The sequence below is a fragment of the Misgurnus anguillicaudatus genome, chromosome 17, assembly GCF_027580225.2.
Source record: "Misgurnus anguillicaudatus chromosome 17, ASM2758022v2, whole genome shotgun sequence".
Lineage (NCBI taxonomy): Eukaryota > Metazoa > Chordata > Actinopteri > Cypriniformes > Cobitidae > Misgurnus > Misgurnus anguillicaudatus.
This window is the reverse complement of record NC_073353.2, coordinates 25000947-25016386: the sequence shown is the minus strand read 5'-3', so window position 1 is coordinate 25016386 and position 15440 is coordinate 25000947. Positions and strand designations below refer to the sequence as shown.

General features: G+C 37.9%; 1 protein-coding gene across 1 annotated transcript; it reads right to left on the bottom strand.

Moving 5' to 3' along the window:
- Positions 1-2: 2 nt before the first annotated feature.
- Positions 3-13025, bottom strand: srpx (sushi-repeat containing protein X-linked). Its single transcript, XM_073855222.1, has 10 exons — positions 12867-13025; positions 8178-8225; positions 6663-6854; positions 6018-6194; positions 5812-5938; positions 4830-4949; positions 3414-3595; positions 2285-2418; positions 1735-1856; positions 3-567 (listed from the first exon to the last, which is right to left on the bottom strand). Exons 1-10 carry the CDS (start codon positions 12931-12933, stop codon positions 390-392), a joined length of 1347 nt encoding a protein of 448 aa, XP_073711323.1. The 5' UTR covers positions 12934-13025; the 3' UTR covers positions 3-389.
- Positions 13026-15440: the final 2415 nt, after the last annotated feature.

The window sequence follows — 15440 nt, the reverse complement described above, 5'->3', positions numbered from 1 at the left end:
TCTATCATTAAAAAGCCTTTATTACTTTAACATAACATTGGCAGTATTTCTTTAGAGATGCAGACTCTCCACTTTGACATAAATAGAGACATAAGACATATAATAGAGCAGAGCATTATAAAAAGACAACAACAGAGACTCACTCATGCATTCGATTTTAAAAATGTGTGTGCATGTGTATTTGTTTATGTTTTAAATGTGTGATCAGATTTAGGAGCTCCAGACGCTCTCAGCTGTGTGTGTGTGTGTGTGTGTGTACTTGTTTTTGTATCCTGGTGCGGGATTTCAACCTGAATGTACACAGACTTGTGTCACCTTGGGGACCTAAATTAAGGTCCCTATGGGTAAACAAGCTTATAAATGATGCAGAATGTTGTATGTGTGTGTATCTAGCAGTTGTGTCCAGCCTCTTTCTGTAGCAAGGCCTCCTCGGTACGCAGAGGAAGGGTATCGATGGTGGTAAAGATCTCTGCTGCTGTGATTGGGAAAGTGTAGCGCTGCTTATCCACACCCTGTTTATCTAGAAGTACCATGTTAAATGAGTTCTGAGACAGCTGGAGTAGCAACCTGTACAATTACAAAACACACACACACACATTTAGGTCATATTCAGTTACACACCTACAGACGGGCCAAAATAATTAGCCAATAAACTCCAAATTCATGCAGTAAGCATAACTAAGTTTGCAGATCCAGAAGGAAATACTAGTGGTTGCTTGTCAGCAAAAACAAGAGATTAAAAATGCATTATAGAAACATAAAGAATATGTTAAAGGATTAGTCCATTTTCTAAAAAAAAAAAACAAATCCAGTTAATTTACTCACCACCATGTCATCCAAAATTATGATGTCTTTCTTTGTTCAGTCGAGAAGAAAATATGTTTTTAGGGGAAAACATTCCAGGATTTTTCTCATTTTAAAGGACTTTAATGGACCCCAACACTTAATGCAGTTTAAAATTGCAGTTTGAACAGACTCCAAACGATCCCAAGCGATGCATAAGGGTCTTATCTAGTGAAACGATTGGCAAGAAAAAGAAAAAATTGGCACTTTAAACCACAACTTCTCTTCTTCCTCCGACTGTGTGACGGGCCAGCGCGACCTCACGTAATTACGTAATGCCGTGGAAAGGTCACGTGTTACATATATGAAACGCACATTTACGGACCATTTTAAAAAATAAACTGACACAAAGACATTAATTATTAACATTCGACATACAACAACGTCAGAACGGTCCTCTTTCTGCACACTTGTGGGGCGTAGTTTCGCATACGTCATCCGTGACCTTTGACGTGATGACGTATTACGTGAGGTCGCACTGGCGCATCACCGGACCAGAGATAGACGAGGAGTTGTGGTTTAAAAGTGCATATTTTTTATTTTTCTTGTCAAATTGACAATCGTTTTGCTAGATAAGACCCTTATGCCTTGTTTGGGATCGTTTAGAGTCCTTTGAAACTGCAATTTTAAACTGCATTAAAACTGTTAAGTGTTGGGGTCCATTAAAGTCCATTAAAATGAGAATAATCCTGGAATGGTATCCTCTAAAAACATAATTTCTTCTCGACTGAACAAAGAAAGACATCAACATTTTGGATGACATGGTGGTGAGTAAATTATCTGGATTTTTTTTAAGAAAATGGACTAATCCTTTAAGCAATATCAATGCAATGCTGTTGGTCAAGCAAAGCACTGTAGTCAAGCAACCTATAAGCAGTTAGTTGGGAGTACCTGAGTTGTAGGGCCAATCCTGGAGGAATAAGTCTATGCCTGATACGGCCAATCTGAGCTGGATAGACCCCCACCAGTTCGATCACTGTCACATGTCTCAGGTCCAGACCACACTGTGCATGCTGAAACACACACACACAACTCATGTCATCTTTGCATTTGCACTTGTTTATGGCATAAACTGCATTTATACGATTTTTAATTTCTATCGCTTTTATTGTAGATGCCTAGTGTTATAATATCTCCATCTGTTCCTTGAGGATGAAATTAAAATGGAAATTTTGTGCTTTTAGTCCATGCCTTTTAGCTTTGAATCCATCTATATGTTAATGCACACATAAAGGTTGACCAAATAAACTTTTAGAACATATATAAACATTTAAAAAGATGTTTTCCTCTCAGTGAATGGACCAAAACATTATGTATAGGATCATATTATACAAACATTTGTTCAATAAAATGCTCTTAATGGGCTCATACCAATACACATCCATCACCACCTTGTTTCTTTTATGCGAAAAAATAAAATATAAAAAGAGAATCGGCTTACCTGTAAATTTGTCATCTGGAATCTGTAGTAGTGATTGGCAGCTGAGGGGGCGGAGATTATCAAAAGTCGCCGTTTCTCATAAAACTGATCCAATAGGGCGGCAGCGGACCTCACCCCAACATTAATATTCATTGCTGTTAATAATGTAAATGACAGTCAGAGAGTGAGAAACTAACCGTAAGGACAGTTATGAATGGATTGTGGGGTTTACTCATAATAAGCTTGTATTTTATTGCACAAGGCAGGGTTTCCCAAAAACTGGTGTTTGCAAATCCCTGGTGGTTCGTGGGGGAATTGCAGCGGGTTTGTGAATTAAAGCGATAGTTCACCCAAAAATGAAAATGCTTTTATTTTATCATCCTCATCTTGTTATAAACCTGTATGATTTTTTTTCTGATGATCACAAATGGAGATATTTTGATAAATGATGATAAGCACACAGCTGACTGTAACAATTGACTTCCATATTAGGAAAAAAAATATTATGGAAGTATTGTGATAAATGATGATGAAGATATTTTGATAAATGATGGTTAGCACACAGTTGATGGTACCCATTGAATTCCATCAAATTTGATTTTCTTAATATGGAAGTCAATGGTTACCATCAGCTGTGTGTTTACCATCATTTATCAAAATGTCTTCTTCTGTGTTCATCAGAAAAAAGAAATTCATACAGGTTTAGAAGTAAATAAATAATTGTAGAATTAAAAAATCTTAATAAGCACTCACTAACAAAAATATATATTTTATTTGTTTAATCTGCATGTTGTGTGACTGAAAACTAATGGAAAATGAACAGATATGTTTTATGTACCAATAATAGAAAATTACCAGATGAAGGTGCAATAACAGGTGAAAACAACAAAAGTTAAATACTACTGATAAATGGATGAAAAATAAACATTTCATTTGCTATTAAATTATGGAAATATTTACTTAAAATCTTAGGCGTTACTTCAAGTAAATAATTTAGGTCAAGGGGGGTTGGCTGGCATAAGGTAACAACAAAATTGTTACTTAATACTACTTAATCCGACATGAGAACATACAGTATTAGGAATAATGAAAGCATCTCTTGCATAGCTGATGTATTTGTTTATATCAGGTGTTAACGTGTGATACATACCAACACATGAAGTCTCCAGGCCAGACCACTCCATGTTAAACTGACAGACCCTGGCAGCGCTTCCCCTCAGCTCATAACCACCCAGACAGCGAAATTCGCACGTGGCCCCGTAATTATCACCCGCGCTGTCGCATTTCATCCAGCCGTTGTCAGGGATAGAGAGAGGAGTACAGCGACGCACTACAACACACATCATAACACACACTTATGACATTCTACACTTCCTCTGAATGCAAACATTCAAAACTTAAGATGCATTTTTGCATCAGTAGTTCAATTTCTGTAGCTTACCGTTTAAAATTTTAATCTACTCATAAGTTAAAGGAAAACACCACATTTTTCAATATTTTATTATGTCCTTACCTCAACTTAGATAAATTAATACATACCTATCTTTTTTAAATTTTTGCGCTTAATCTTTGTACAGCGCGTTGTGAATGTGTTAGCATTTAGCCTAGCCCCATTCATTCCTTAGGATCCAGAGAGGGATTAATTTAGAAGCCATCAAACAATTCCATGTTTTCCCTATTTAAAGACTGTTACATGAGTAGTTACACGAGTAAGTATGATAGTACAAAATAAACCGTGGTAATATTTTAGCGAATAAAAAATGAGAACTATATTGTATAGCGGAAGAGCACTTAGTTTGCAGCTCTTCGACCTCTGGCACAGTAACATCATCACTCCATGACCAAGAGGGGGGAGTTCACAGGAGTGATGATGTTACTGCACGGCGAGGTTGAAGTGCTGCAAACTAAGTGCTCTTCCGCCATACAATATAGTTCTCATTTTTTATCCGCTTAAAGAAATCGCCACATTTTATTTTGAGCCACCTTACTTACTCATGTAACAGTCTTTAAATAGTGAAAACATGGAACTGTTTGGTGGCTTCTAAATTCATTTCTGTTTGGATCCTAAGGAATGAACGGGGCTATGCTAAATGCTAACACATTCACGACGCGCTGTACAAAGGTGAAGTGCACGCATTGAATGCTCGAACTGATTTTGCCGGGTGGTTGATGTACTCAGGGCAACATATTGTGTTGACTCAGGTACAACATTTTTCTAAATAAAACCTAAACCTACCCCAAACCCCAACCCTAACCATAACCAAACCCTAAAATCAGAGGGACATGATAAGTAAAAAACAATGGTCTAGAAACAGCTAATCTTGGTTGTAAGCTTAAATTTAAAACAAACTATAATCTTATTTCTGAAATCTGATTGGTTGATTGAAATGTTGTTCCAGGGTCAACATAATGTTGCCCTGAGGACATCAACCACTTGGCAAAATCAGGAGAGCCCGCATTGAATAAAGATAGGTATGTATTCATTTCTCTAAGTTAAGGTAAGAACATAGTAAAAAATTGAAAAACTGTGGTGTTTTCCTTTAAAGAGCAACATATATGACGCACTTTCACTCGTACATTGAATCTGCAGGTCGCTTTGTTCCCAGCCCGGTCAAAAACGGTGTAAGATAATTTATGATTCCCTTCTGGGAAGTGAGTGCCTGGAGGCTTTCCTTTCAATTCAACACTACACAAAGAAAAACTATTTCAGTCTCGTCCACACAACACTGACAAGTGAAAAAAATTGATTTAAATGTGCAACCTCATGAAAAACATTTTAGACGCGGTGGAATATCAAAACTGGTTTAGACTGGTCAATAATGGTTACTACTTCTATGGTGCTGGCTGAAGTGATGAATCAGCATAGTCATGTTATAATGTAACAGTGGCGGCTCGCGACTCAAATTCAAAATATGTGTTTGAAGTGTCATGTGTGTTGCTCGTGTTTTCAAAATATTTATTTGTTGCGTCATGTGAACCATGTGCATCACGTGTTTTGTCAAAATAAGTGCCTACTGCACACGCGTCAAAACCGTTTATGATAAAAGAGACGCTTACATTCACAAAATACACGCAAGACATGAGTTAACAGTGAACTCTGATTAAGCATTAGATTATGCGAGTATCTGGCAAACGCGAGCGTCTCTTTAACATAAACCCTTTGGACGCATCTGCAGCAGGCACTTATTTTGACAAGACGCGCCGAACACATATTTTTAAATTACAAACCACACACATGATGGGCTACATACATGTTGTGACGAACTTCACATCAAGAAGTCACCGGCCGCCACGGTAATGTAATATGTTTGGGAAAAACATGTCTCCTACATAATGTAAAGAATATAACATTGATATCTTTAAAAATGATTGAGGAATATCATGTCAAAGATTGAAATTATAGTGAAATCAATGGTTAAAATTTAAATTTGATGCTCCTAATCTTAAAATTAGATTATGACACTTATATTTCACAGACAGGTTCACATATGTGCACACATGTAAATGTATTGTCGCATTATAAACTGGTGTTTGTGTGCTACACTGACTCTGTTAAGATGCCATCTGCTGTGTCTTTGCCCTCTGGCGTGTCCCATGTGACCTTGGCTGTCAGTTTTCCAGGTTCAGCTGTCTTCTCCTTTACATTAGGACACTTAATAGCAGGAGGATCCATGTCTGATACAGAAAACACAATAGTTGCAGCAGGTATTGATTTTGGGTATGTGAAAATGTGTTGAATAAACGTTTCACCCACCCAGACACACACTGTTGCCCCCGCTCCACGTTCGGCTGCTCTGGCAGGTGACGCTGTGGTCTCCACGCAGTGTGTACCCCGGCGAGCAGAAGAACTGACAGCGTGAGTTAAAGTAAGACCCGTCCGAACACTTATATCCTCCATTAGACGGCATGGTCAGTTTAGGACAGCGGACCTCTGCAAACATAATTAATTCATGCCTTGGTTGAAATGGATTTTGAATGGACAATTACTGCCGTCAGTGCAATTGATATATGTTTCCTGATTGGCATGCATCATGTTGTGTTAAATGTTGTGTTGTTTGAGCTATTCAAAACCAATGTGGACATTAAATTTAAATGGTTTCTTTTGCTGAGTTAAAACTAAATTTCATACAGATTTGCGTCTATAGAAATATCTAAATAAACATATTATGGAGCATATTCAGATAAAAGAAACCTATAAATGAAAAATTTAGGAAACCTATCAATCATATGTGTTTCCCGGAATCAACACACATCTAAAACTTGTGAATACATCTGCATTTCTTATTTTAGAGACTAAAATATGCTGACATCAGCATCCACAGGTTAATCTTATATTAAGGTTGTATAGATGTTATATAGACATGATTTTATAATCAGGTTGAGTGAATGGTGGTCAGACCTCTGCAGGCGTAGTTTCCTGACCACTGCTTGCTGTTCATGCACAAGATCTCGCTGCTGCCGTGCATCTCATAGCCCGTCTTACATCGGATCTTGCACCGAGTTCCCAATACGTTCTTGTAACGCTCTCCACGTGGCGTCTGGCAGCTGACGTGACCATGTTTGACCTTTACCGGGGCGCACCATGGCACACCTAATAGAGGGACATACACCATCATACCATCATGTATAGACCATTTCAAAAGATGTAAACAACACTGGTCCAGAAGCACTTCCTGTTTCAGTTCACACTAGATAAACGTTGGGATAAAATACAACCAACAGAACATATAGAACTGAATCAAAAAGGTAAAGAAACATCTTAAAGATAAGGATATACTGTATGTGAAATAAAAAAACAGTTACAAACTGAAACAGGAAGTGTTTCCGGACCACTGTTGTTTACATCTTTTGAAATGGTCTATATATACAAACAAGACCTACTGTCACCTAATACACCAACTTTACTTAAAACACATTTTATACTAGCATATTATTAAGAGCTCAGATGCAACAGCCGCAGAACGCCACCTCCGTCAAAAATAAGATGATGACTGATCAAATGCTCTCGGCACGTATTATTATAATTTCAGCATCAGGCCTTCAGAAATACCGTTTTGGTGGCAGAATCCGCAGCAAAGTCCTCTAAGTGCATGGCAGAAGAAGATGAACGACAAGATGAAAGAGTTTTACCTTTTACCTTTAGTGAAGAGTGACTGAAGACTTTTTAAGAAGTGGAGATTGAGGGTTTTGCAGCAAAAGACTGTCAAATTTGTTAAATGCCAATGAAATAGCTAAAGTGACATATGCACAAAATCACTTTAATTTGATATTTTTGGTCTAAAACCTACACTTATTTTCTTGGGTTGTTTTGCTCATCAAGAAAAAGCATCTTAAATTAAGAAATGTTTTTCTTAAAAATCATTTGTTGCAGTGTGGGTGGGGCGTAATCAATGTGACATCACATTGATAGCAGATCCACAACAGCCTGTTTTGTGTGAATGTTGCGGTTTAAAGGAGATTACACAAAGAAGAATAGATGGATTTGTATTATTACAGAATGACTAATTTTCTGCTAGAAACACATTTAAAAGTGCATTTTTTTAGGTTAGGGGGGCTTTAAATCTACGAGCCTGATAAGAAATGCTCATTTACAAGAAAACATGTCAGACGTACTTTAAGTTTTTTGGATCTGAGCTCTTCATATAAATGCGTGGTGTTAAAGTATACTTCATGTACTTACCTTGACAGCTGCCATCATTCAACCAGGCATGGAGGAAAATGAACAAAAATACACAGGCAGAGAATAAAAGGAAGCAGTCAGAGATCTGAGCAGGCAGATAGGGGCATAGCTAAAGGTTTGCATTCAGATAGCACAGTAAAGATGCGGTCCAGGTGGTTTTTGAAGTGAACACTGGATTCATGTCGTTGGTGTTTGTGGATCAGTACGGGTGTGAAAGTGTGTTAAAGTGTTCACCTGTGTATCGCACATCTTCATCATCAGTGTACGGCCAGTATCCAGAGCCTGTAAAATAGTTGAGGACAGCACAAGCAAGAAACAATCTCAGATTCAACTGTATTACAATCTAAGCATCCTGGGTCACTCGGATAAAACAAGGCAAGACAGCATTTTGCTCCAGAATGTTTTGTTGTAATATTTTCGACTCATATATTCAGTCTGAGAGTGGATGAAATGAATATGGATTGTCCTGAACATGGGCTTATTGCATTTATGACTACAATACAGCATCAAATGCAACAACGCCTCCTGCAGGTAAAGAAGTGAATTACAGGCTGTCATGCAAAGAAGCAGTAAAAATGGCACAAAAATAACATCTATTATTATATTAGAAAACTGGCACGGTAGGAATAGATGGAATAGATGTTGGCATGGCTTCATTCAGAGACCAGATTAGTAGTTGCAAATTTTAGCTTATTTACACTGAACGTCCGAGGCTACTTCGCAGAAGTCACCGTGTAATTTACTCAGCAGTCACCTCACCATACTGAAGAAAAATATAAATGGCCTCCAAAGGAAACACGTTTGTGTGCTCTATTCCATCTAATTCACTGTCTCATACTTACTGTAATCTGAAAGCACACCATCAGTGCTCAAGTGAAATTAAATATGAGCCCTTTAAAGCCATTCAAATAATCATGGAAAACCCTATTACCCACAGGTCGCCCTCCTAGACACGGATCAAACACAAAAAACAAGAGCGTGCATTCTGCGCATATAAATCGCCGCTGATTTGCTTTTTTCCTCTATTCTCTTTGGTTCTGTTCTTTTTGCTCTTGCGTGTGTGGAAGTAGATGGCAGATCACACAGCAAGTTAGATCAAAGCTCGCTCTGATGCAATAACAAGAACTCATGAGATTCACCAAGGAACAGTTCACTGAAAAAAGCGATAATTCTGTCATCATTTAATCACTTCAATGCAGCTACAAACCACAAAGGTTTTTATTCTTTGAATATAAAAAGAGATATTCTCATAAATATATGATAAATATTGAGAAATGTTTATAGTCTGAATACACGTCATTATGCATATTATGAGGGGAAGTCCTCTTAGACCACATATACAAGTACACACACACACACACACACACACACACACACACTTGTGCTGTATATGTGGTCTACAGGAACTGCCCATAGATGTAATCACTTTATACTGTATTTAAACTGTATTTTCTACCCCCGTCCCCTAACCCTAACTCCAAAAACAGGAAACTTTAGGCATTTTTAAATTATAAATATTTTTACTATTTAGTATGTTTTTAAGACATTTGGTTTACTAGGACACCGGAAGTAAAGCACATATACCAGTAAAGCACATACCAGAACACACACAGAGAGAGAGAGAGAGACAGAGAGACAGACAGACAGAATGTTATTGCTGAGCTAAAGGCAAATAATGACAGGACTGCAGTTTTCCAACTTTTATCATGGAAAACACTCCATATGTATGTGTGTCTGTGCGTAGGTGTATGTGTTTGAACCAGTTGGCAGATGAGTTTTCCTGTTCCATTTTGTTAAGCTCAGCAGAACGTTGTGTAACTCAGAATACTCACAGACTTGGCACAGATTCGCACATACATACATGCATATATATTTATACTTTGAAGGAGGGATTTTCCACTTACAGAAAATTTGACTTCTACCAAACCATTTATACTCTCAATCCTGGGGGATCACAAAACGTTTCACAACTTACAAATATAAACCGCTCACTCCTGGCTGGAAGAGTCATTAGTCATCAGTGCTGAACATTAAAGATCCCTCAGGCTCCCCCTGTTCATCATCTGCAACATTTCTAGCTTCACAGATAACCAACACGCTGCTACAAACTTAGGTTTAGGATTTTATAGCTACTACTAGAGCTTTCCAGCTATGTCTACCGAAATCCAAGAAATCCCATAGATTTACGGAGAACGAATGTTTAAAGACTGGCTCAGACTCTTGAATTCAAGTGTGTATATGTGCTCTCTCTCTCTCTCCATCTAGCAACCACCATGCAATGCATTATCAACCACCACAGACACCATAGCAAGACCTCTTAAATCACCCATAACACCATTGCAATTTCATAGCAATCTCTCTTTAAATTACCTATACACTGTTAAGGGGGTCGCACACCGGCCACGCAGCTCAGTGCCGCGCTAAAAAAAAATCGAACACATTGTTTTCTAAGAGTATACCACCAGGTGGCGCCTGTCCGTGCCGCCCAGCCACGACTCAGGAAGTTGCGCAAATCCACAGAGCGCCACTCACATAGTTTAACATTGAATAACATCATATTTGTCCCAAATCATTAACGATTAACATTGGCTGCTAAGGTATATTTAGCATTTTGAAGTAGACGCTATCTAACGAAGCTTGCGCTATTTAATGTGCACTTCCGGTTTGCGATACCTCCGAGTTGTCCTAGACGCGACTCTGCGCGACCCTGAGCTGCGCGGCCGGTGTGCGATCCCATTTAGACTTAACTGTAATTTCTACAGTTACTTATGACAAAATGCCCAATAAAATACCATAATTTTCTTTTCCAGTTCATTACTGTAATATGCATTGCATTATGGGTATTAACATTTAAATTACAGTGATTTACTGTATGTTTTGAATTTGCGGTAGACTGCTGGAAAAAACAGCAGTAGTGCTGTAGTTGAATAAAACAGTGTTGTAAAAGCATATAAAATGTATATTATGATTCTCCTATTAAAATACAAGAGTGCAACATAAAGTTCAAATAACCTTCATACTTACAGCTTTTCAGGCAAGGCTCTATCAAGTCATTATTGTCGCATCATATTTAAATAAAGCAACATAACACCAAATTCTCCTTTTGGCCCTTTTCTATCGTATGCATCTCATACAAAAAACAGCTATTGATGCACAATTAACTTAAGCTTACTGAACATTGGAAGGTGATGCATAGATGTCTAAGCATGTGGGCATTTTACAAATGCACACAAGCAAATGCACATGCTGGTTCAGGTTAGGACAGTGTTTGGTGGCCGTTGTTTTTTTTCCGTCTTACATGTGTACATCACAGAAAAACCTGTGTTTGTGTTCACAAGACTATTAAACGCACAACACAAACAGCCACCCAGTCTTTGTGAATAAACAATAAAACAATGATACTTTCTCTGACTGGCGCTCAGTTTACATGTGTACATAAACACAACATCTGACCCGAGGTTTTGTTGTACTTCTAAATCCACCAAAAACTATACAGCCAACGAGTGCATGAACCACAACTTCATACAAGCAACATTTTCCTGTAAAAATGATATCAAATCAACATATATTTTTTATGTAACTTTAACTTAACAAATTATATTACATTTTTTCTGCTTGCTTTTATGAGTTATGTCAACTTATCACAAGTTAAAACTTAAATAGGTTGACTTGCATGTTGCATGCTACTTTTTTAAGTAATTTCCAGCAGTTTGATGTTCTGAAAATCATATATAGACAAAATGGGAATATATAGGCTAGACAAAATTGTTCATCCACCACTATACAACCTGCATCTTTAGTGTGGTCCCAGTAATCTGCCTGAATTGTGCTTCCAACAGCAAAGGAAATACAGAAAGCGCAAACGTGTTCAAGCCAGTCCAAGCGAGACACTTCGCTTTTTGAATTAATACACAAAAAACATACTTGGCCAAGAAACCATAGGCTTGAAGGTGCTGTGGTGCAAAGGGGGAATGTGATTGAAAATGAACAGCGAAAAGTATTGTATACACAAACTGTCACAGTGTGTACACAGATAGATATTATTTATAAATACAAATATGTAAATAATACTATAAATATGTGTATTACAAGATATTTTAAAGAATGTTTACAATGCTGCAATATTACATGTCATACACTGCAAATATATACTGTATATATAATTTTCCCTTCATCTTTTACCCCAGTCGGGTAAAAATAATCTACTTAAAAATATTTCTCTTATCCTATTTGAAAGTTTCTGGTGGGCTACTTTTATTATTCTTATTTGTCCTTTTTTAAGCTTGACAGCCCCTGGTGGTATTTATTTACATATAAAAATAATCTACATTCATATTCTTCAAAGCATCTTGTGTGTCATACTGATTTAAATGACACAAGCCTGAAGAGACTGAATGATGACAGAATTTAGCCCTGAATGCAAGAAGAGATGTTTGGGCTTACTAGCAGATTGTTTCATTTAGTTCCTGCACAATTCCAGCCAAAATAAGCACACATCTCAACACAGCTGACCCACTTCCAGGAGAACTTACATTATTTATCTGTCGCTCATTACATGGGCTATACTTTCAAAAAACTTTGTCATCTCTGTTGAGCAGAGGTGCACAGTGACAAATCATTTTGCAAATACTGTATGAAAGAGTCCAGTGTCTTTATTTTCCCTCTAGGTTTAGGGTATTGAAACCCCTCTCTCTCCCCCTAACTTTAGCCCCCAAAGCGTCCACGTAAACACTCAGAGCTTTGTTTAAAATCTACTGTGCCTCGTACATTACAGCTAGTAGAAACAACAACTGAAAACTCTCAAATGAACAACTACTTTATCTACTTTAAGTGTTGCAGTACTTTGAATTACTTTAATAAGTTTCGCTGCAAATAGTTTCAAAGCGCGCGACTCAAGCCGACGATTCTGGATAAATATCTTACCATCATACGCGAAGCTCTCGGACAGAAGAAGTAACATTATCACATAAACACACATCCAGGTGTCCATCTTTAGGAAGTACAGGAGCTGCTGGAGACCTCCGGTGCATTCCTGTACTAAAGTCAGAGCACGAGCCCGAGACCCGCCTCCTGCAGTAGAGAACTACGAGAGCGCGCGCATACAAACAGACCTGCGCGTGGACTGTCCGAACGTAAACGGCCTTGAAAGTTAAAGTTTTTAAATACGTCAAAATGAGCGAATATCATTGTATTAGATACACAACATTAAAGGGGCATTTATTTTAAAGAAAGACAGCACATGGGCACTTTTATAACATATGCAATATGCAATATAAATGTCCATATGTTATAAGTAGGCTACTACGCCTTTGGTTACATTGCAATGACACATGTGAGACAAGCTATGAAGATGTTCTAGTAAAAGTTCTAGTATATATATAGGCTATATATATATATATATATATATATATATATATATATATATATACACACACACACACACTATATATATACTCACCTAAAGGATTATTAGGAACACCATACTAATACTGTGTTTGACCCTCTTTCGCCTTCAGAACTGAATTCTACGTGGCATTGATTCAATAAGGTGCTGAAAGCATTCTTTAGATATTGATAGGATAGCATCTTGCAGTTGATGGAGATTTGTGGGATGCACAAACATCCACCACATCCCAAGATGCTCTATTGGGTTGAGATCTGGTGACTGTGGGGGCCATTTTAGTACAGTGAACTCGTTGTCATGTAAGAATCCAATTTGAAATTACTTGAGCTTTGTGACATGGTGCATTATCCTGCTGGAAGTAGCCATCAGAGAATGGGTACATGGTGGTCATAAAGGAATGGACATGGTCAGAAATAATGCTCAGGTAGGCCATGGCATTTAAACGATGCCCAATTGGCACTAACGGGCCTAAAGTGTGCCAAGAAAACATCCCCCACACCATTACACCACCACCACCAGCCTGCACAGCAGTAGAAAGGCATGATAGATCCATGTTCTCATTCTGTTTACGCCAAATTCTGACTCTACCATCTGAATGTCATAATAGAAATCAAGACTCATCAGACCAGGCAACATTTTTCGGTCTTCAACTGTCCAATGTTAGTGAGCTCGTGCAAATTGTAGCCTCTTTTTCCTATTTGTAGTGGAGATGAGTGGTGGGGTCTTCTGCTGTTGTAGCCCATCCGCCTCAAGGTTGTGCGTATTGTGGCTTCACAAATGCTTTGCTGCGTACCTCGGTTGTAACAAGTGGTTATTTCAGTCAAAGTTGCTCTTTTATCAGCTTGAATCAGTCATTCTCCTCTGACCTCTAGCATCAACAAGGCATTTTCGCCCACAGGACTGCCACATACTGGATGTTTTTCTCTTTTTACACCATTCTTTGTAAACCCTAGAAATGGTTGTGCGTGAAAATCCCAGTAAATGAGCAGATTGTGAAATACTCAGAACAGCCCGTTTGGCACCAACAACCATGTCACGCTCAAAATTGCTTAAATCACCTTTCTTTCCCATTCTGACATTCAGTTTGAAGTTCAGGAGATTGTCTTGACCAGGACCACACCCCTAAATGCATTGAAGCAACTGCCGTGTGATATGTTGATTAGATAATTGCATTAATGAGAAATTAAACAGGTGTTTAATAATCCTTTAGGTGAGTGTATATATATATATATATATATATAGAATGTATGTACAGAAATAAATACCTTACATTTTAAAATGTTCACAAATAAATGTCGTTATTATGATCAATGGATAATGGGCAGCTTGTGTCATTTCAAAATAATTATTCGTATAAAGCTGTAAATCACACAAATGATGACACAAATCAGAACGTAAAATGAACTCTTGAGTTGGCAAACACTTTAAAACTGAACACTCATGAATCATTACTTTTAAGGGGCTTTGCTATGTATGTGACCACATTTACACCAGAAATTTGCATGGGCAATGTTAAATACAGCATAATAAGGTGGGGTGCATGATTTTTGAAAAACACTTTGGAAAAAGGAGTCGGGCCGAGTACCAGAACACACTGGTGGCCATTCAGCAGTGAGGGTCATATCTACTAACCAACATTGTTCCCTGGGTTGCATATGTGTCCCTCAAAAGAAGGTCCAGATTCTATTGGGGTGGGGCGTGTTTGTTTAGGTGATTTCAAATCTCAACATTGTCTTTCAGAGATCATGCACCCCGCCTTTAAGATTCAGAAATTGTAGTCAGACATTGTAACAAAACTCAAAATCTTGAGCACTGGCTGCTCGTCCCTTTCCATGAAGATTCTGTTGATCTCTTTATCCAGTCTTCAGGCTCTCCCTGTGCATTTGTCTGTTTGATGCCTTGTTTATTTGCAGGGAGCGTAGTGGCTGTGGATCTCTGTTTTGGTGCTTCTTTTTACTTTTATCCTCAACCTTATCTTTAGTTTCTTTTTTCTTACTCTCCACCCTCCTCCTTAATCTTCTTCACTCTTGTTTATAACTCTAACTTTCTTGTTTGTCCGTTTCCTCATAATTTCTCTTCATCCTCTCTCTCCT